Here is a 23,444-nt window from a genome sequence, read left to right as displayed (position 1 = left end):
CGCAATAAATCTTATTTCCCAGTGAATTAATTTGTCTAGAACAGGGAAAAAAATATTAAAAGGGAACCTGTCACCCCAGGCAGCCCCACCAAACCCCACCCCAGGACAGGGCCCAGCATAGATGCCCACTCTACAATCAAGTACATTGTTTTGTTTTTTTACATTAGCTGAATGACACCAGCGCGGGGATCCCGATGGCATGGTATTTTTTTATTAAAAAAATGCCATGCAGTTCCCGCGCTCGGCACAGTTCTTCTGCCGTGCATAGGCCTGGCTCTATGCATTGGGGACGGGCTCGCTGCCCCCCATTGTGACCATATCCCCTCCCCTCTGTAATGCAGCTCCATTTGTAAAAATAAAAAAAAAAAGCAAAAAAAAAGCAAAAAACAATAAACCTGATGGTACATTCACTTTAAATGTCCCTATAATTTGGAAACACTTTGACATGTCATAGAGGCATACCATACAATAGGGGTCCACTAGGCTTGACAAACTCCCTGTTGGGTCTAAAAAACATTGCTTTAGTGCATGTTACTGTATGAATAAAATTCACTGAAATTTCAGACTTCTTGATGCTGCTGGAATACTTTATGGACTACATTATAGAGACATGTCAAAATTTTTTAGTAGTTTGGGGTCTGGGAGCTTAGACGCCAGACAATCATTAGAACAAGCCAGTAGAAGCGCACTACTAAGTCTATAGATCCGGTCTCCTGGAACAGGTCAGGGAGAACAGCACCCTAACAAGTAATGCACCCAGACCCCCACCAATAAAACATTTGTAACAAGTCTCCTTGACACGTCAAAAATGTTTGAAATTACGGGGACACTTTAAGACGAAATCCTCTTCTCTGAATGATGTGGAATAAGGCAGGCCGCTGCAAAGGGACTTCTAACACATCAAAGTCTACAATCGCAATCAGTAAAGCAGCTCTAATTCCCTGACCACATCTCTCAGGCTGGGAATCTCTAGCAATCAAGAAATAAATCCCAGGCAATCACTGTCAGAAAGGAAGGAAAGAAGGTAAGCACCATATAAATCATGTCTATAATAACACTAACCAGCTACTCAATCATCAAAAATCCGTTCTAAAATAAAGTACTACATTCTATATGCCTATTATCTGTTCTGATGCATTCAGGTAATCTTAAAGGGAACCTGTCAGCCAGAAAGGGGGCTTTAAGTCATTGGCAGTCCAAGATGGCTTCTCCCTCTTCTGCCAGGCTTGATTGACAGATCTGTCGCTATCGGTTTTTAGTTTTCTGTCTATGGAGCTGTGCAAGTGCTCATATTTCATGGTGTGAGCTATAGTTTTACTGATTTACACATTTAAAAAAAAAATGATATATATATTTTATAGATAGATTTTGTTAAAGTTATGGTATTTAGGAATATTTATAATTTTTTATAGATAGCTACAGAAAACTTAGTTTTTTTTCAGCAATTTTAGTGTTTTTATGAGACTTGAACATCTTATCACTTGCACAGAACACTGCAATATAGACGTATTGCAGTGTACTGTCATTTTACTAAAATGTTCTGTAGGCAGCAATAGAAAAACTATGGCTGCCATATTACCCCAACAGCTCCCCATTATTAATCACAATGGGAGATCAATCATGTGACAGAGGGGAGCCCCCTGCCTAAGGGTCCATTTACACAGAAAGATTATTTGACAGATTATCTGCCAAAAATTTGAAGTCAAAACCAGGAGGAGACTATAAGCAGAGATCAGGTCATAAAGGAAAGCCTGAGATTTCTACTCTTTTTAAATCCATTCCTGGCTTTGGCTTCAAATCTTTGGCAAATAATCTGTCAGATAATCTTTCTGTGTAAATGGACCCAAAGAGGTTAAATGGCCAGGATTGCAGTTAGTGGTTGTTATTACAGAAACAGCACCTGCGGCGTATGGAGTGTGCTCACAGTACAGAACAAAATGTAGTACAAATAACACCTAGCCCAAGGTCACAACTAAACCAACTCACTAAAGTCAATGTAATTACCATACCAAGTCAACAAATAAAGCAAATAATATTCAGTATACTTCAGGGCTATTTACCATAAAAAAAAAAAAAAAAGTGCATTGAAGGGAAGGGTGGGGTCGTTCTAAAATTATAAACAATAATATTAGAACATTTTATTTTATTTGTAGAACTGAAGTTTTACTTAAAAATAATAAAAATGCACAAAATTATATAACAAAAAAATTAAGTAAAAAAAGTGTCCATGTTAAAGGAAAAAAACCAACGATAATAACATGTCATGTGTTTTTTTTTTTGTAAGTGCTTGAGACACTTTAAAGGAATTAAAGGACATCTGTAGTTTCACCTAATGAAGGTCAAGTAATAGAGTACATGTGGTGATGCTAACGTATACAATGACAGCTTTGGGATTGCAGACACACGGAGGGAGGGGGGAGTTACTTATCTTCTTGCCATAGGATGCCAGCAGTGTACTGCCAGTTCAGTAACGGCCAGTAACGGCCGATAATCGCATGATGTAATAGGGCCTTAAACAGTTGCAACATCGCTTAAATGAGTGTTCTCCAACCTATGGCTATCCATCTGCTCCAAAACTACAAGCCTTTGGCTGTCAGAGCATGATGGGAACTGTAGTCTTGCAACAGGAAGCATGATCTGATATGACCCAGAGATGAAAGAATCCTTTTTTTTTTTTTAATGAACTTGAAGGAGGAGAATAAAGGCCCCATTATATGGAGCAATTATAGTTATAGAATTTGCTATAACGACCGAAAATCTGTCAGTGTAATAACACCCAACGATCAAACGATGAACAAAAATTAGTTAAGTGTTGTCTTTCAACATGTCTAAAAATTATCCTTCGCAGTTCGTGTAATAAGTCGTTTGCAGATAAAACATGATGCGTGGGTCGTCCTGAGGAACACTTAACGACCGCAAGAACTATCGTTTATAACAGCAATTGGTGAATGTAATATCAGAATTGTAGTAACAGTTATCATAAGCGATCGATTGTTATAGCGAATCTATACACAATAAGCGCTCCATGTAATAGGGCTGCGATGGAGAACCTTCGGCCCTTCAGCTGTTGCAAAACTACATTTCCCATCATGCCTGGACAGCCAAAGCTTTAGCTTGATGGCAACAGCTGAAGGGCCGATGGTTCCCCATTAGAGATGAGCGAACCTTTTGGCATTTGATTAGCGGTGGCTGCTGAACTTGGATAAAGCCCTAAGGCTATGTGGAAATCATGGATATAGTCATTGGCTGTATCCATGTTTTCCAGACAACCTTAGAGCTTTATCCAAGTTCAGCAGCCCCAGCTAATCAAATACCGAACGTTCGGGTGCGGATCGACTCGAACCTGAACCCGGTTTGCTCATCTCTATTTCCCATCCCTGAAATAGGGCCTTAACTCAAGGGCCTATTGTTAGCCTTGGTAATGTATTTGTCATAATGTACATCGTACACGGTTTCCTCATCAACTTACTTTATGGGATAAGTCTCATCTTTCCTTTTCTTGTTCTCGAAACTGGGGACATTCTCCCATCCAAATCCCAAGGCCCAGTCAAAGTTCCCTCGGTTGCGGTTGTTTCCGTACGGCGATGGGCTGGAAAACTCAAAGGTGTTGAGGTCAATGGTGACAATATCTGGGCTGACAACGGCGGTGTTATTCTCGGCAATTCTGGCCAACAGCGTCTCCAGCCAACCGTAGTAACACTCACCTAAAAAGATACAGTTCATGTAATAAAATGTGCCTTCTCTTGACTTTGCATAAGCCAGCTGTTGGCCGGTCTGTTCTATTTTAGGTTCCATGTGCTTAGATTACACCTATCATTAGCTTCTTGTGTTTCAATATGTCCTGTTATGAGGTTTTAATGGAGATGTTGAGCCTTAGATTACACGTTCTCTGCAATAAATTCCCAAGATGGGTTTTACGGGAAGCAAAGAGAATTCTGATGTTCAAAAGAACAGACCACCAGTAACTTGTGGCTATAAAATACAAGTACTGATTATTATAGGGTTAAAAGGGGACTAAATACTAGGGCTTATCTCAAAGGCAGCAGATTCTTCAAAGCTTAAAGGGAATCTATCACTAGGTTTATGTTGCCTTAAATTAGGGCAGCATAAACTAGTGACAGAAATGCTGAACAGATCGGTGTATTACCTACATCATTCTGTTTAGATGTTCTCCTAATATGCAGGAGAATAGGATTCTTGCCACACCCCTCCCCTCACCTTCAGCTACTGACAGTTGACTGACTATACACAGCATAGGTAGATAACTGCCAATCAGCAGCTGGTGGGCGGTGCTTTTTGCTTTTCATGAATATTAAGGACTACTGGGCTCATGCACATAATGGAGAGGACTAATTATTATCCATGTTATTCAGAAACATATCTCTGGATCAGCTGCACAGAACAATGTAGTACATCATAGGATTCTTACATAGGACAGTATAAACCTGCTGATAGAGTCTCTTTAAAGTGTACCTGTCACTTTGTCCCACAGACATGTCAAAAGTTTTTATTGGTTGGAGTATGGATATTGCTGACCCCAATGATTGCTAGACACAGCCTATTAAATCATGGTGGTGTTAGGTGTTTGCTCCATAAACAGAGGTGCAGGCTGTTAGTTACAGCTGATATCTGCTGTCAATGTGGTTGGGATCAGAGATTACTCCTATCGCAGCTATTTAACTGATGAGATGTTGTGTTTAAACTAGAAATCCTATTGGATAGTTTGCCGTTGGCAGACTGTACTGGATCTTATGAACCAATACCAGTTACCTCTATTACTTACAATGAGCATCCAGAAATGTCAGAGTATCTCCGGTTGCTGCGGAGGCCCCCAGTAAACGGGCAGAGATCAGGCCTTTCCTCTCCTTCTGTCTGATCACCTTCACAATATGGAACGCCTTCACATACTCATCCAGCTTGTCCTTTAAATATTCTGAAAATGGACAAAACATTATAAAAATGTTTGTTGTAAACAAGAGATGAGCGAACCTCGAGCATGCTCAAGTCCATCCGAACCCGAACGTTCCGCAATTGATTAGCGGTGGCTGCTGAACTTGGATAAAGCTCTAAGGTTGTCTGGAAAACATGGATACAGCCAATGACTATAGCCTTCACATAGCCAACTTCAGCAGCCACCGCTAATCAAATGCCGAACGATTGGCTTCGGATGGACTCGAGCATGCTTGAGGTTCGCTCATCTATATTGTAAACTTTTAATATCTTCATTAATCTGAAATATAGGACAAGAAATAGATAGATATAATGTACCTATGATACAGGTTGCAGAGTTTTCCTCCCATCAGGTCTATAAACAGCAGGAGGCACTTATCAATACAGACATGAGCGAAACGAGGATCTTACCAGGTACAAAGTCCTCCCCATCACCTAGTGGAAAGCTACATGGGAGCCACAGCCGAGAAGCTACTCCCATATTACAGGGGGGATAGGAGAGGGGAGCAGTGCCTGGAAAAGTGATTGTGGTGGACACCGGGGAGCATACTGGCAGACAATGGGGGGAACAATGTGGATGACATTGGGGAGCATTTGGGCATACAATGGGAAGCACAATGTGGATGACACTAGGAAGCATTCTGCCAGACAATGGGGAGCACAATATGGGTGACTGGCAGGAAATGTGAAAAACAATGTGGATGACAATGGGGAGCATTCTGGCAGATAATGGGGAGCATTCTGGCAGATAATGGGGAGCACAATATGGATGAAAATGGGGAGCATTTTGGTAGGTAATGGGGGAACCTCAATGTGGATGAACACTGCAAAGAGTATTATACGTACATCAGAGCACTATATACATCTAAGTGAATACACCATATCACCCACAGTGCACCCTATCAGACCATGCACTGTACCTAGAACCAGTCCACACTGAGAAGACTCTAGATTCTTATTATATATATATATATATATATATATATATATATATATATATATATATATATATATCTTCTTATTATAGATATAAATGAGAGAGCACTATACACTATGGGGGAGATTTATCAAACATGGTGTAAAGTGAAACTGGCTCAGTTGCCCCTAGCAACCAATCAGATTCCACCTTTCATTCCTCACAGATTATTTGAAAAATGTAAGATGGAATCTGATTAGTCGCTAGGGGCGACTGAGCCAGTTTCACTTTACACCATGTTTGATAAATCTCCCCCATAGTATATATTCAGAGAGAACCATACATACATGTTGTAACTCAACACCAGAAGTGACAGAACAAGACGCACCGGCTACATAAACTGCAAAATTATGCCCAAAAGTAAGAAGTTGTATTTTACAATGTGAATCCTAATATAGTAGGTGAGACACACAACCGCAGTTCTCCTATTACCGGGGGGATGCATTAAACTACTGGCAATGTGGAGAAAACATTGAACCCTCCAGCTATGACTGACACCTTTCCTGCTGATGTTATTCAGAGGTAAAGGTGAAGAAAAACATTCAACTAACACTGCCAGCTAGAAAATACAGGAAAGATGCACCGCAGCCGCCATTACACGAGCCTTAGAATCTTATTGCATACTGTATTATATGTATATCCCACCAGCCATAACATTAAAGGGGTGGTGTATTCTTTCCAGTCGGACACAGTGCTCTCTGCTGCCACCTCTGTCCATGTCAGGAACAGTCCAGAGCAGGAGAGGTTTTCTATAGGAATTTGCTGCTGCTCTGGACAGTTCCTGCAGGACATACAGCAGATAATAAGTATGGTAAGACTTGAGACTTTTAAATAGAAGTAAATTACAAAATCTATATAACTTTCTGAAACTAGTTGACTTGAAATAAAAAGATGTTTGCTGGAGTACCCCTTTAATACCGCATGCTTAAAGAGGTATTGGACACATATGGCGTATATACATGTAAGCAATGCTGAACAATAGCAGCATCTCATTTTAGTCGATTCTTTAGCAGTAAATTGCAACTCAACCAGAGGGGGCGGCATTGAGGCAGTGGCAAAGTATAAAAAATAAATTTTAAGGATTATTTTAATGCACATCTTACCATCTGTACTGGCGTCATCCACCATAATAATCTCCTTCAGGAGGATGGAAGGGGAGGTGTACATGACGCTGTATACTGTGCGGAGCAGCGTGGACCAGGCTTCATTGTGGAACACGATTATGATGCTGGTGGTGGGCAGTGGCGGACAGCGCTTGAACTTTTGCTCAATGCACCTTTAAGAATTAAAAGAGGTAAAAGAAAAAAGTGACACGACGAACGTGGTAATCAGGTGAAAGCGTTACTGTCACTTTAAAAACTTTTGATGTGTCACACAAACAAGTCAAAAGTTTTAAATGGTTGGGGTCTGAGTTTTCTGACCCCCAACCAATCACTAGACAGAGCTGGGAGAACTGTTTGGCGGAGCATTTTACTCCCGGCTCACTTTTATGACTCCTTCCAGGAGGAAACAGGCTTCATACACTTAGGGCCCTATTCCACTGGACGATTATCGTTCAGATTATCGTTAAATCGTTCGAATCTAAACGATAATCGTTCGGTTGAAATGCAGTTAACGATTAACGACCGAACGAGAAATCGTTGATCGCTTTATAAGACCTGGACCTATTTTTATCGTTGCTCGTTCGCAAATCGTTCGCGTTGAATAAGACATCGTTCGGTCGTTCGCAATAGATACGAATGCAATAGCGAATAAATAGCGAAGAAAAAACGATCGCAATTACGATCATAAGTAACGATTATCGTTCAATGGAAATGAGTGAACGTTTTCAGGTCTTTCGCAATAGTGGTCGTTTGCGATCGTTAATCGTTAATGATATGCAAACGATAATCGTCCAGTGGAATAGGGCCCTTACTGTAGCAAGTGAAGTGGAGTGTAAGGGAGTGAAGTGCTTATCCATGTGCTTCTCCCAGCTCCATCTAGCCATTGGTGGGGGTCAGAACAGCCAGATGCCAACTGAACAAAACTTTGACTTGTCTGACTTTTTTTTTTTTTTTTAAAGCAACAGTAACACTTTAAAAAAGAAAGAATAACTTTTGGGCCCCTAAATATAACAATGGGATCTATAAGACACTGGTATAAACAGAGCTTTCCCTAAGTGCACTCAGTAGTAGTATTATAATAATCACATACATCAGTCCAAGTTTAACAACTTTCTAATTTTAGATTTTCTATTTCTGATTCAGGTCTCAACCCGAGGCCTGATTTTAATCGTATTTTCAGGGTGTGTTGTCACATGTCAGGACACCGGCGTAAAGGTAATCTAACATATACTGCATCAGGCAAATAGACCGGCATTGACCAAATGTTGTTCACTAGTGATTATGTTTGGTCTGTTACCTGAACAGGTAATTTTATGCTTTTCAACACCCCCAAAAAGGTATATAATCAGGAAACAGAATGAACATAGTCACTGGTACAGAAACCGAGGTCTACAGAGGGTATGCGACTGTATCCGTCAGAAGACTGGTATCTCCTAATGTATACAAACTATTTAACCTGAAAAAGTAATGTGAATGGCACATTTGCTTTTAAAGGGGTATTCTATTTCATACCCTACCACAATCTCTAGAATGGGACTCCAATTCCTTTGTTTGGAATAGAGAGGTGGATCAGCATGCACGCTGCCACTCCATTTATTGTCTATGGAGCTGCTGGAGATATAGATACAGATAGAGATAGCTGCAGCTCTGATAGAGGATGAATGGAGTGGCAGCATGTGTGCCCACCCACCAATCCATTTAAAACAATGAAGTTGGGGCCTCATACTGGAGATTACAGGTGGTCCCAGCATTTGGACCCCTTGAGATCTCACACTTATCCCCCCTGTGGATAGGGAATAGGATCAAGTGTGTCCACATTACACTCTACGTTTATTAATGTGTATAGTAAATTGTGGATCTATAGTCTCAGGTTGTATTTGCACGCTCTCCTAACATCTACTAGGCCTTCTTTCACAGTTAATAAAAAAAGAACTAAAAAAAAAAGGAGTTAAAATTAATTACTATAATAGTAAATTCTAAATTAACTAAACAGGCTACATTGTGTGTCTCTATTGGACATATCCATGTATTACAAAGACATCCCCATAAAAACTGTAATTCCTTATTTCCCCTTCAGTGGCGCTGCAGAGAAACCGATCACTTGCTAGAGACGCTCTTTGTGCTTGTCCACAACAACTACTACTTCTCGGCAGATGGCCAGGAATTCCTTTGACTAAACCCAACAAAACCTCTAACAATTAGAGTGTTACAGTTGTTATAACTTTCAAAATCTAAATCAACAGAAGCTGTGATATAAAGCAAGTTTGCAATTTACATTCATTATTTTTTTTAGTTATCATGGAAAACACGGCACTTCCTGTTATCTGAGTTTTTTTTCTCAAAGAGTCAGAAAACAGGAAGTCCTATGTATCTCAGGCCAATCAGAGCGCTCATAGAGAGAAGGCAGTCATGTTACTGATGGACACATTGAGCCGTAACTCTCTGTACTGGCTGGACTTCCTGTGTTTAGTCTGGTTTTTTAACCAGCACAAGTCAGAAAATCTGCCTTCCAGAGACTGGACCTGGATATCTGGTAAGTTCAGCTTTGTTTTACAGCATGATAACACAAAAAATAATGAATGTATATTGGAAACTTGCTTTATATCATATATACTGTTCACTTAGATTTTGAAAATTATAATAACAGTGACACTTTAAATTACAGATCACATACAGACATTTTGGAAAAACTGCAGTAGAAAAACAATCCGTACTCAGGAGGCCTTGTGTCAGGTCCCAGATCCCGATGAAGTGAAATTCTATCACTAGCAAATGCGTTAAAACAATGTTTCTTATCTCCTTCCTCTTTTTCTTTCTCTTCCTCAGGGCTGAGTTTATCGGTGTGAAACGGCTTTCCAGCTGCTCCGGGAGCATGAGGGTCTTGGGCCGGCCGCTCGAGGAAAGGCTTCAGCTCGGCCGCGGTGTAATAGCCCGGTAGACAGTGTTTTTCGGCATCAGTCTCCAGCTGCTTCTCGGGTGCATTGATCTGCATTTTTGGCACAGAGTCTTTGAGATTATTTACGGCCTCCATCACCATATCGAACATTTTTTTCTTTTTTACCCGAGACCCTCCATGTCCCGTCAATTCGTCCATCTCTCGGTCAACGACCTCTTTTTGGATTAAAAATACAAATCCCATGAAAATAAGAGTTGCCGCCCCGAGTTTCCAGTGCATAAAACGCTGGCCCAGCACCAACCTCTTAAAGTTTGTCATATTTTTTTTTTTAGCTTCTTGGACTTAAAAGAAAATGGGGTCTACTATGAAAGGTTCATTGCTGTGTATGTGAAGTCACCAATCGAGACCTGGGAGAGAAGAATAATGGGAAAAAAAAGAGACTGTTTAGAGACCAATAACTTGAAGTAAACAGCATTATAGTGCAGAAGAGAAGTGGTCGCTGTCATTGACAACGTGAAAATCCAAGGGTAAATTACAATGCAACTTTTTGTAGCGTTACAAGATGGGAACTGTAGTTTTACGACACCTGGATGGCCGAAGGATCCCCATCCCTGATCTCCAAATATACATTGTGCAGCACAATGATGTAGAAGAACAAGTCTCCAAGAGGCCAGTGCATCAAGAACACTGTACTATAGGTTTTCACATTATTATTAATATTTGCTTTCTTTGATGGACCCCATGATAAGTCACTTGGTTCCCTTAGAACAAACTACAGTAGGGTTGAGTTCACACTGAGGAATCCACGGAGAGAAGTTCCGGTGGATTCTGATGCTCACCCATCTCTGCCTGTACCATAGACTCCATTCTATGCACAGGTGGATTCCGCCGTCCGCTGAAAGAATTGACAAGTCAATTCTTTCGGTGGTCAACGGAATTCGCCCCACCGTAGAATTGAGGCTATGGGAGGGGCGGAAATGCACACCGGTGCAAGCAGGGACGAGCAACGGAATCTGCCGGAACTTCTCCATGTGGATTCCTCAGTGTGAACCCACCCTACATGTGAAGGTACCCTTAGCTAGGGACTATGCACAAGCATTTGTCAAAATTGTAAACATAAGTGTAAGCACAAGTGGAGGTGAGGGTACAGCACTATTTCCCTAAAGCAAAATAAAAAAAATTGCGGTCAATGTAAATGTTCTCTATTCTTTGGTTCCTTCGGTAAGTGCTGCTCTTATTCATGAATACGGAGTTTCGTTTCATGGACGTTTTATTGCCAGTGAAGTGCATCAAATCAAGTGAAACATGCCGCTGAAAAGAGTCAAAAGATACGAAGGGCACCGCGCCAGTGTAACAGGACCTACCAGTTAAAAATGTACCATGCGTTTTAAATGCTTCATTGGCAGAAACGGAATCTGAAGCCCCTGGCACCTCACCTACCGTGTGCTATTTACAATGCCGGAGTCTTCTGTGGGTGAGGAGCCATAGGTGAGGTCACCGATACGGATCACTAGGTGGTGACCGGTTACTCATGTCATAGAACATCAGAACTATTATTATTTATAGATTACAGATTAATCTGGATTATTATAGTAAACGTATCTGGAAAGGTTCCATGACATTTATGGGAGAAACCTACTTAGCCAAAAGCCCAAACTGGAAATTCACGGCTAAAATCAGAGACACGTACAGAATGAGTCAACATTCCTCCGCAATTTACATTCTCCCACGGTGATTGAGAAGAACATGAAGCCTTTTCATTTCCAGCCCAAAGCAATGTCAGTGGCATGTCAGCCATTAGCAGGTCATTATGTACAGAGCCAGGGAGTAAGTTAAACAGGTGTGTCTATGGCGGACGTCAGACTCTACTCCACTGCTGCAGCTGTCTGACTGAAACTATTCTGCACAATGAGCCGAGAGGGAAGATTCCTCTGAGCCATGACTCCATTACATCCACTGCATTACTTATCTTACAACACATCCCAGGTCCACCACCAGTCCCTACTTATCTTACAACACATCCCAGGTCCACCACCAGTCCATACTTATATTATAACAGGTCCTGGGTCCACCACTAATCCCTACTTATCCCACAACACATCCCAGGTCCACCACCAGTCCATACTTATCTTACAACACATCCCAGGTTCGCCATCAGTCCCTAGTTATTTTACAACACATCCCAGGTCCACCACCAATCCCTACTTATCCCACAACATGTCTCAGGTTCACCACCAGTCCCTACTTACTGTATTTTACAACACATCCCAGGTCCGCCACCAGTCCCTACTTATCTTACAACACATCCCAGGTCCGCCACCAGTCCATACTTATATTATAACAGGTCCTGGGTCCACCACCAATCTCTACTTATCCCACAACACATCCCAGGTCCACCACCAGTCCCTACTTATCCCACAACACATCCCAGGTCCACCACCAGTCCCTATTTATCTTACAACACATCCCAGGTCCACCACCAGTCCCTACTTATCTTACAACAGGTCCTGGGTCCACCACCAATCCCTACTTATCCCACAACATGTCTCAGGTCCGCCACCAGTCCCTACTTATCTTACAACACATCCCAGGTCTACCACCAGTCCCTACTTATCTTACAATACATCCCAGGTCCCCCTCCAGTCCCTACTTATCTTACAATAAGTAGGAATTTGTCCACCACCAATCCCTACATATCCTACAACACCCCCCTTCCCGCTCCACCACCAGTCCCTACTTAAGCAATAAGATGTCTTTAGTCCACTACCAGTCCCTATTTATACCACAACACATCCTAGGTCCACCACCAATCCCTACTTATCCCACATCACATCCCAGGTCCACCATAAGTCTTGACTTATCTTACAGTCCCTACTTACCTTACAATAAGTAGTGATTGGTTCACCACCAGTCTCTACTTACACAACACTCCCCCAGTCCACCACCAGCCCCTACTTGACCCATAACATATCTTGAGTCCACCATCAGTCCCTACTCATACCACAACACATCCATAGTCCACCACCAGTCCCTACTTATACCACAACATGCCCATGGTGCACCAATTCTGCCACCAAAAACACCATATTCCCCTCATTTTTGAGTCCTGCATAACGCTTGGGGAAGTCACGATTACACTATGTTCAGTGCACTAAAGTCAATGGGCACATCGGGTTATACACAAGCATTATGTTTTGACAGGTCCCCGAAGTGAATCCCAGCATATGCCCCAAAGCATGGCGTAAATGGGGCCACACACCTCTATAGCTTCATAAAAATGAATAAAACTATATTTATTTTAGCTACACCCTTATACAAACATGTAAGGCGTCAAAGGATAATGCATTGGCATAAAATGTGAGATAACGGCAAGTGCTCCTTCATGGTAGAAGATAAAGTCAAATATGTTTTAGAACTAAACCTGGCCAATGGCCATACATTTGGACAGCCATTCAGCTTGCAGCAGAAAGCGTATCTGATCCCCCCTAGCCCTCTCTCCTGTCCCTAGGGGGGAGTAAGTCGCTGCCAAGCTCCTTTGATAGTGCTTTTTCGCCCCCCCCCCCCCCCCCCCCCCCCCAAGAACAAAGGGATAGTACACATTGAATTCCAATTCCCCAAACCTTCTATTCCCAATCTTCATCTTTTTTATCAACTGGCATTTTTTGTCTCTCACCAGCCCTTTGAAATTAGGTACAAAGGGGGTGACTTCCCCAAGTAATATATAGCACCCCTGTTGCTCCCCCAGTAGTATATAGACCCCTGTGTGCTCCCCCAGTAGTATCTAGCCCCCCCCATGCGCTCCCCCTGTAGTATATAGCCCCTGTGCGCTCCCCTAGTAGTATATAGCCTCATTGTGCGCTCCCCCAGTAGTATATAGACCCCTGTGTGCTCCCCCAGTAGTATATAGCCCCCCTGTGCACTCCCCCAGTAGTATATAGCCCCCCTGTGCGCTCCCTGGCCCGAAACGGCCTCTTTTGACCGCTGTGGCTACAAGAGTGATCGACAGGAAGGGAGCCAATGGCTCCCTCTCTGTCAGTGCTGCTGCACGGTAAGTATGAGCGCTTGTTACAAGCACTCATGGTTACTGTGCAGAGCGCGGTCTGCCAGTTGAGGACCCCTGATCTATCGGCTTCTCTCTATATGAGATATTCACTGTCGGATCCCTAATGCTGCATTATTGAGCTCCTGCACATCACATTCACATCTCTTCTGCTTTTGTCTTATCGGATCTCAGCAGGGGAAAAGAAACCTTCTCCAACATGACTTCAGGACAGTTTATGAACCATTATGAATCCAAGAGGATTTACTGCGGAGTTAATGTGGATTTTGGCAGCGTAACCCCTGACTAAGGGCTAGCAGAATACATTTCTCATTGCATTGTGTCATTTTCTCTTCAAAGGTAAATTCACACACAGAGCACTGTTGCTGCTGCTGCTTTAATAAAGTTATATTACAATGTTATATAACTTTATATAAAAAATAAATAATTCCACTTGAGTACCGCTTTAAAAGAGGTACTTCAATGTTTTTTTTAATCAACTGGGGTCAGAAAAGTATACAGATTTGTAATTTACTTCAATTTAAAAATCTCAAGTGTTCCAGTACTTATCAGCTGCTGTATGTCCTGCAAGAAGTAGTGTCCAGAGCAGGAGAGGATTTTCTCTTGCTCTGGACAGAGGTGGCAGCAGAGAGCACTGTGTCAGACTGGAAAGAATACAACACTTTCTGCAGAACATACAGCAGCTGATAAGTACTGGAAGACTGGAGATTTTTAAATAGAAGTAAATTACAAATCTATATAACTTTCTGACACCAGTTGATTTGAAAATATTTTTTCTTCTAGAGTACCCCTTTAAGGTGGCCATATTTTTACAATAACTCATGAATGTTCAGTTCAGCTCCTCCTGCTCTACAACATAACCTGATGCCCTCAGGACAGACTGCATTCTCAATGTGACAGGTTCCCTTTAAGGGCATTTTTTGCTACATTTTTTTTTTTCTAGAATTCTTTTACTGTTTTTTTTTCCCCTATAACAAATCATTAGATTCAATAATTCCTATTTGAATTCCATTAATAATAATTAAAAAAAACACCCTAAAAATATGCAACATACATTTTGTAAAGCATTTAATATGTTAGCTTTAACTATAGATATTTTCATCAAAAACGTAAGTGAAAATTTCAGAAATATTGTGCGCCATTATATATGACAGCATGATAGGATGCCAACATATAACAGGGACGTACAGGAATAACACAGCATGGACCCAGCGTTGGCTTCAGCAGTGTGTGAACAGGCCTTAGGACTCCAGCTATTATGTCCTATGAATGAGAATAGAAAAGCTGCCACATAACAATGTCCTCAGGGGAAAGGGTTGCTATACCAATAGGTAGTACACCGAGACGTCTTCCCATGGGTTTATGACTCCAGCCATTCCCTCTATGCCTAGTCTGCATTTCATACACACAATTATGTGACATGGCGGTACTATGTATATGACACACAGGTTGTACAGCAGCACAGAGGGAACTAGCTTTCGGCCCCTATTAGATGCAGCTATGAGCAGTGACTGTATGTGGGCCTATTAGGGTCTATAGTGGTCTGAAGTCATAGAAGGCCCAGGCTACTGCAGATCTATGTATACAGGTCAGCCGCTTAGTCAGGGCACGAGGATTCCCACAATCGCAAAGTTAAAATTATTACAAAGCACCGATCATAGGTGGCAAAATAGACAAATAGGCTTCAGTAAGATGATAGGCCATCAGCGCTAGGCAGGGTCTGACTGCCGGCATCCATGTTTGCTCAGATAGGCCATCACTTTTATAAGAAATCATATACCCTTTAACTCGGTATACAGTGTGGTAAAGCAACTGTGTGCAAATAATACCGGTGTGCAATATCCTGCACGGAATCACCTTGTCCCTATTACCAGCCAATGAAAACTACAAATATCAGAGGTGCTGGTATGCAGGAATGTGCGCTACTGGTTTACGTAAGACATATGTGGGTTAACAGAGGGTGACGTCACCAGAGGTGGATGGGATGAGCCGTATATATGAGCTGACACCCATGTAGTAGTATGTATTAAAAGGGGTTGTTCACCAAAAATATTTTTCTTTGAAATCAACTGGTGCCAGAGATCTGTAATTTACTTCTATTAAAAAAACTCAAGTCCTGCAGTAGTTATGAGCTGCTGTATGCCCTGCAGGAAGTGGTGTACTTATAAGCTGCTGTATGCCGTGCAGGAAGTGGTGTATTCTTTTCAGTCTAACACAGTGCTCTCTGCTGCCACCTCTGTCCATGTCAGGAACTGTCTAGAGCTGTAGAGGTTTTCTATGGGGATTTGCTGCTGCTCTGGACAGTTCCTGACATGGACAGAAGTTGCAGCAGAGAGCACTGTGTCAAACTGACAAGAATACACCACCTCCTGCAGGGCATACAGGAGCTGATAAGTACTACACCACTTGAGATTTTTTAATAGAATTACAGATCTCTGGCACTTTTTGGCACCAGAGAAAAAAAGTGTTGGGTAGTCAAAATCCAACATGTCTGACCCCTGACCCTTCCCCTATACAACCGAGAATAGGAAGGCCCCGATATTTATTAGTCAGGCCCCTAAGCCTCTGGCTATAGTTATCCATTATATATATCCACACACACACAGTGGTGCCTTGTCCCATAAGAAATTGGTTCCTCAATCAAAAAATAATGATTTTTTTTTTATTCTGAAACAAATGAAAGCAGCAGTGTGTATAGCTGAGTGTGAGTGCAGGCACATTATAGCAGCAGTGTGTATAGCTGAGTGTGAGTGCAGGCACATTATAGCAGCAGTGTGTATAGCTGAGTGTAGGTGCAGGCACATTATAGCAGCAGTGTGTATAGCTGAGTGTAAGTGCAGGCACATTATAGCAGGGATGGGGAGGATGGGAAACACAATGGCTCAAAGACTGCAGGAAGGAATGAGCAGGGTTTAGGGTGAGCACAGTATAGCAGCAGTCAATGTCTGGGAGAGAGGGGTTACAGCTATGAATGGATTACCTCCACAGTCCTGTCCCCTGATGTAAGCCCCAGCCTGAAGTGGATCTGCCATGATTTGCAAGGTGAGTTAGACTTCCTGGGTCAGAGTACAGTGCTGTAGACCCCGCTATGTAGACCATGCCCCTCCTCCATTCCCCCTCCCACCCAGTACAGGGAGCTCTTAAACCAAAACAATGCCCTCAAACCAAGTTACATTTTCTAAAAACTGTGAGCTCTTCTTGCAAAATGCTCTCAATCCAAGTTACTCTTAAACAAAGGTACCACTGTGTATATATATATATATATATACCTAGAAGTACACAGTCATCCTTGGTGACACGACCAGCCAACGACACAATATCCATCATGGAAAAACAAACAGGCCAGTGAGAATCCCATTACAGGCAGTACGGGTAAGAAGCGGCGGTAACAATGTCACCAGTGTACCCTGCAGCCGCTACACAACAATGGCTGCATTCTATCCCAGAGACATGTGCTACCAGCCAGTACAGCCTGATGACAATGAGACAAAGCTGAGGCCGAACAAGTCACCTCCATACTGGAATAACAAAGGGAAAAGAAAAATAACACAATAAAGTGTCATTCTAACCCAAAACTCATACACTTGTACTAAGTGCATCAAATCCACAAACGGTGAACAGATTTCTACAAATCCGATCTGATATTTAGCATTTTCTATTCTGTATGGTAATTATGTGCAGTAACATCTGCTTCTAGGGTTAAAGTGAGTAAGGGGGCTGTATGGTTTATGTAAATAAAGCTTAAAGGGGGGTTCCATCAGCAATGGGCCAATACAGCAGTGATGCTGGGGACTCACTGTATCGGCACATAGTATGACTATGACACATAGAAAAAAATAACTATTGACTTTAATGGACTAAATCTAGTCTGCTGTGCTTTACAGTCCCTCAAATACATAGGGGCATTTGTTCCATTAAAGGGGTTGTCCGGGCTTAGAGAAACATGGTCGCTTTCATCCAGAAACAGCGCTGCTATTGTCCTCAGTTTGAGTGTGCGATTTTGCAGCTCAGTTCCATTGAAGGGAATGAAGCTGTAAGGGAATGAAGTGTAATACCTCACACAACCTGAGGACAGGAGTGGTGCTGTTTTTTCAAGATAGTAGCTCTGCTTTTTCTAATCCTGGATAACCCACTTGAAGGCAATGGGCTTGCTGCAGGTTCACTATGATATACTTCTTTGCAAAGATATGGATTTGGCTGTCCAGGTATGATGGGAATTGTAGTTGTGCAACAGCTCGAGGGCCACAGGTTCTCCATCACTGATTTAAAGCTGTACTCCGGTGAAAACATTTTTCTTTTAAATCAACTGGTTTCGGAAAGTTATATAGATTTGTAATTATTAACTTCTAATTAAAAATCTCAAGTCTTCCAGTACTTATCAGCTGCTGTATGTCCTGCAGGAAGTGGTGTAATCTTTCCAGTCTGACACAATGCTCTCTGCTGCCACCTCTGTCCATGACAGGAACTGTCCAGAGCAGTAGCAAATCCCCATAGGAAACCTCTCCTGCTCTGGACAGTGGTGGCAGCAGAGAGCACTGTGTCAGACTGGAAGGACTACACCACTTCCTGCAGGACATACAGCAGCTGATAAGTACTGGAAGACTGAAGATTTTTTTATAGAAGTAAATTACAAATCTGCATAACTTTCTGACACCAGTTGATTTGAAAGAAAAAGTTTTCGCTGGGGTACCCCTTTAACATGTCAGAGAAAGTCCTAGTACAGGGGTCCTCAACTGGCGGACCGCGGTCCGAACCCGGACCGCGGAGGCCAGCTGTCCGGACCCCTGGTCAGACCTCCTAATCTCCCCGGATCCGGTCCGTCCCGCTCCCCACCGCACTGCCTCCCGCCCCATAGGCGTACTGTCCTTAGATGTCAGTACGCCTGTGGGGCTAGGGGCAGTGTCGGTCCGGCCCCCGGCTGATACGCGCTCTCTGGGGATGTCCCGGGGATTCCCCAGCAGAGCGCGCACCACAGACCTCAGTGTACGCTGCCGGCCTGTCCTTCCCGGAAGTGCAGGCCGGCGGCGTACGCTGAGGTCACTGATGCGCGCTCTGCTGGGGAATCCCCGGGACATCCCCAGAGAGCGCGTATCAGCCGGGGGCCGGACCGACGGGAAGAGACAAAGACAGCCGCAGCGGGGAACGAGGTGCTAGGTGAGTTGTTTTTGTTATTTTTTTTTTCTGTCTAGGGGCATCTACAAGGGGAGAGCGCACAGGTGGACTATATACTACAGAAGGGGCTATATACTACTGGGGGGAGCGCACAGGGGGCTATATACTACAGGGGGGACCTCACAGGGGGCTATATACTACTGAGGGGGCTATATACTACTGGGGGGAGCGCACAGGGGGCTATATACTACAGGGGGGACCTCACAGGGGGCTATATACTACAGGGGGAAAGCACAAGGGGGGCTATATACTACTGGGGGGGACCTCACAGGGGGCTAATTACTACTGGGGGGAGAGCACAGGGGCGCTATATACTACTGGGGGGAGCTCACAGGGGGCTATATACTACAGGGGGACAGCGCACGGGGGGGCTATATACTACAGGGGGAGCTCACAGGGGGCTATATACTACAGGGGGGAGCTCACAGGGAGGCTATATACTACTTGGGGGGAGCTCACGGGGGCTATATACTACTGGGGGGAGCTCACGGGGCTATATACTACAGGGGGAGAGCACAGGGGGGCTATATACTACTGGGGGGAGCTCACAGGGGGCTATATACTACTGGGGGACAGTGCACAGGGGGCTATATACTACAGGGGGAGAGCGCACAGGGGGGCTATATACTACTGGGGGGAGCTCACAGGGGGCTATGTTCTACATGGGGAGAGCACACGGGGAGGCTATATACTACTGGGGGGAGCTCACAGGGGGCTATATACTACAGGGGGAGAGCGCACAGGGGGGCTATATACTACTGGGGGGAGCTCACAGGGGGCTATATACTACATGGGGAGAGCACACGGGGAGGCTATATACTACTGGGGGGAGCTCACAGGGGGCTATATACTACAGGGGGAGAGCGCACAGGGGGGCTATATACTACTGGGGGAGCAACAGGGGGCTATATACTACTGAGGGAGAGCGCACAGGGGGGGCTATACACTACTGGGGGAGCAACAGGGGGGCTATATACTACCAGGGCAGTCACCCCCTTTGTACCTAATATCAAAGGCCTGGTGAGAAAGAAAAAAATGCCAGTTTTCCCGCTAATAAGGCTAGGTTCACACTGCGTTTTCAGCATCCGTTTAACGCATCCGTTTTTTGCAAAAAAACGTATGAAAAACGGATTGCAAAAAACTGATTCATTTGTGTGCATCCGTTTTTCCATTGACTTCCATTATAAAAAAAAAAGGATCCGTTTTTTTTGGCGGACCAAAACGGACCAAAAAACGTTGCTGACCCTATTTTTCTGGACGTTAAAAAAAACGAATCCGTTAAACGGATGCTGAAAACGCAGTGTGAACCTAGCCTAAGCAGCAATTCTGTATATAAATAGTTGAACGTTTGTGACAAAGTAACAAAACACATTTCCTACTGATGTTCAGCTCGGACCTTCACCTGACAATAGACCCCGGTAAGTGGACCTTCACTAAAATTTGTTGAGTACCCCTGTCCTAGTATATGCTTTAAATAGGTCCAAAGACCCCTATATGAAACAGTGTTGCCTTCTATGCAATTCCATTGAATTAGATACAGTGAAAAAAAGCACATATACAATATAGTGTCTGAGGGACACTACTTACACAGTGTGAAATGAGCCTAATAGCCCATGAAGACTGTAATATCTGATATCACCCCTCCTGTGTTAGGCTGGGTTCACACTGCGTTTTTGCAATCCCTTTTTTTAATCAGTTTTTTAAAAAAAAAAATATGAAAAACGGATTGCAAGAACGGATGCATTTGTGTGCATCCTTTTTGATCCGTTTTTTCCATTGACTTCCATTATAAAAGAAACGGATCAAAAGGATGTTTTTCCTACGGACACAAAAACGTCGCTGGATCCGTTAAACGTATGCTAAAAAATCAGTGTGAACCCAGCCTTAGGGTACTATGACACAAAGCGATTTTTCAACGTTCAACAATTAACGATAAACGATCACAAATTACCCAATTACACAGAACGATGATCGTTACTTATGATTGTTCTTGCGGTCGTCTTGTCGTCGCTATTGTCGAACAACGTCTTAGGGCCCTATTCCACCGGGCGATTATGGTTGGCATAATCGTTAACGATTAACGATCTCAAACGACCGCTATTGCGAAAGACCTGAAAACGTTCACTCATTTCCATGGAACGATAATTGTTACTTACGATCGTATTTTCGATCGTTTTTTCTTCGCTATTGCGTTTGTATCTACTGCGAACGACGTCTTATTCAATGCGAACGTTTTGCGAACAAGCAACGATAAAAATAGGTCCAGGTCTTATTATGCGATCAAAGATTTCTCGTTCGGTTAATCGTTAACTGCATTTCAACCGAATGATTATAGTTTAGATTCAAACGATTTAACGATAATCTGAACGATAGTCGTCCGGTGGAATAGGGCCCTTATTCCATGCGAACAATCAATGATAAAAAATAGGTCCAAACTCGTTGGTCGTTTAATGGTTGTCTGCTATTACACTAAACGTTTAAATCCGAACAATCTAACGATTTTTCGAACGATAATCGTCCCACGTAATAAGGCCCTTACTCACCCCAATACTAAGGCATCACTTTTGTTTTTAGTGTAAAATCTAGGAAGGGGAAAACGGCACGAGGTCCTCCGAAAATTTTTTATAGTTACACATTGCAACTGTTAAAAAGGAAAAAACGAACAAAAAAACAAATAAAATTATCTAAGGGTGCGTTCACACCTACAGGATCCGCAGCAGATTTGATGGTGCAGATTTGATGCTGTGTTCAGTTAATTAAATGAAATCTGCTGCGGATCCGGTAAGTGTGAACGTACCCTAAAGAAAGAAACAAATCAAGATCTAGTCTCTGTATGGGGATGTAGCAGATGTGAGCTACTCGGATAGGAATAGTGGTGAAGAGTTTGACATTTCGGCAGCAGTTTTACATAGGACTGCACGTAAACCTAATGCAATACAGACATCAAGAGTTTCAATGACTGTCGCGTATGTCAATCAGAAATGTCATTACAATTAAAAGATTTAAAAGAAATTAAAAAAAGAAATTAAAGGGGGACCCCAATACCCATTCTAGGGTTACCTAACTTTTCACCCTCCAGCTGTTGCAAAACTACAACTCTTAGCATGCCCTGACAGCCTTCGGCTGTCAGGGCATGCTGGGAGTTGTAGTTTTGCACCAACTTGAGAGCCACATCTGTATAAAGCAGAAAGGTATTACGCAATTTACATCCCACACTAAGGGTTACCTAATAAAAAAACTTGCAAAAGAGACAGGAACAAAAGTTATGAAACTTGCCTTCTGTAGCAATAGTAGTAGCACAGTATATAGTATATACTCTTTCTCCCCTAGGATACAATGAAACCTCCAAGGATTCCTATGTAGAAGCAATAGAACAGCGCCCCTAGTGGTCACACCCGCTCACAGCAGCAGCCGATCATACACAGACCCGGAGCCCGATCAATGGGCAGCAGCAACTGGTGGCTCTCTAGTCCTGGAGTATAAGTACTACAACCCTCATCACCCTGCTGGGACTTGTAGTCCCGCACAGCAGATCTTGCAGGAGAGACGTCAGGCTGAGGATCAGACACTGTATCTAATGTCAGAAAGTTTGTGGGAAGTTGTTGTGTACTCACAGTGATGGAGGCGCCGGCGGGGGCAGCTCTCGCCTCTCTCCTCCACTTTGTGGCTGTGAGCCGGGATCCTGCTGGGGGAGGCAGGTGACGAGGGAGGATCCGGGCGGAGGAGGGAGGCAGGAGGTGGCGGAGATGACAGCCCGGGAGCCGGGGAGGCTGCGGACGGCGCTTCCGCTTTGCTGGACCCAGGTGAGAGGAGGCTGCAACGTAGCCAGGGCGAAGTCACCAGTGCGCAGGCGCGACATCTCACCTGCCCAACGCCCTTACCTGTCACCGAGCAGGAAGAGTCTGCAGAGCTGTCTGATGTATCTCTATGGGATATCTGCATATCTAGTCCTGACCAAGGACGCACTAGGTAGGTAGTAGATAGTCCACAACACTCAGAATAGTATCGTGCAAAAAAGTGGACTATCTATCTATCTATCTATCTATCTATCTATCTATCTATCTCTTATCTATCTATCTATCTGTCTATCTATCTATCTATCTATCTCCTATCTATCTATCTATCTATCTCCTATCTATCTATCTATCTATCTCTTATCTATCTATCTATCTATCTATCTATCTATCTATCTATCTATCTCTTATCTATCTATCTATCTATCTATCTATCTATCTATCTATCTATCTATCTCTTATCTATCTATCTCTTATCTATCTATCTATCTCT

At 43.2% G+C, this 23,444-nt stretch overlaps 1 protein-coding gene across 1 annotated transcript in view; it reads right to left on the bottom strand.

Moving 5' to 3' along the window:
• LOC138800821 (polypeptide N-acetylgalactosaminyltransferase 3-like) overlaps positions 1–22,999 on the bottom strand; it is a 36,751-nt gene extending 13,752 nt beyond the window's left edge. Inside the window, exons 1-5 of the mRNA XM_069982872.1 lie at positions 22,772–22,999; positions 9,744–10,332; positions 7,030–7,202; positions 4,784–4,933; positions 3,470–3,704 (exon numbers count right to left, since the gene is read on the bottom strand). Of these exons, the coding sequence (XP_069838973.1) occupies positions 3,470–3,704; positions 4,784–4,933; positions 7,030–7,202; positions 9,744–10,243 (1,058 nt within the window). The 5' untranslated portion in view covers positions 10,244–10,332; positions 22,772–22,999. The remainder of the gene's footprint in view (positions 1–3,469; positions 3,705–4,783; positions 4,934–7,029; positions 7,203–9,743; positions 10,333–22,771) is intronic.
• Between the last annotated feature and the right edge of the window lie 445 nt (positions 23,000–23,444).

Source organism: Dendropsophus ebraccatus, chromosome 9, assembly GCF_027789765.1.
Source record: "Dendropsophus ebraccatus isolate aDenEbr1 chromosome 9, aDenEbr1.pat, whole genome shotgun sequence".
In the NCBI taxonomy this organism is placed as follows: domain Eukaryota; kingdom Metazoa; phylum Chordata; class Amphibia; order Anura; family Hylidae; genus Dendropsophus; species Dendropsophus ebraccatus.
The sequence above is the reverse complement of the archived record's forward strand: the minus strand, read 5'-3'. Positions and strand labels throughout refer to the sequence as shown.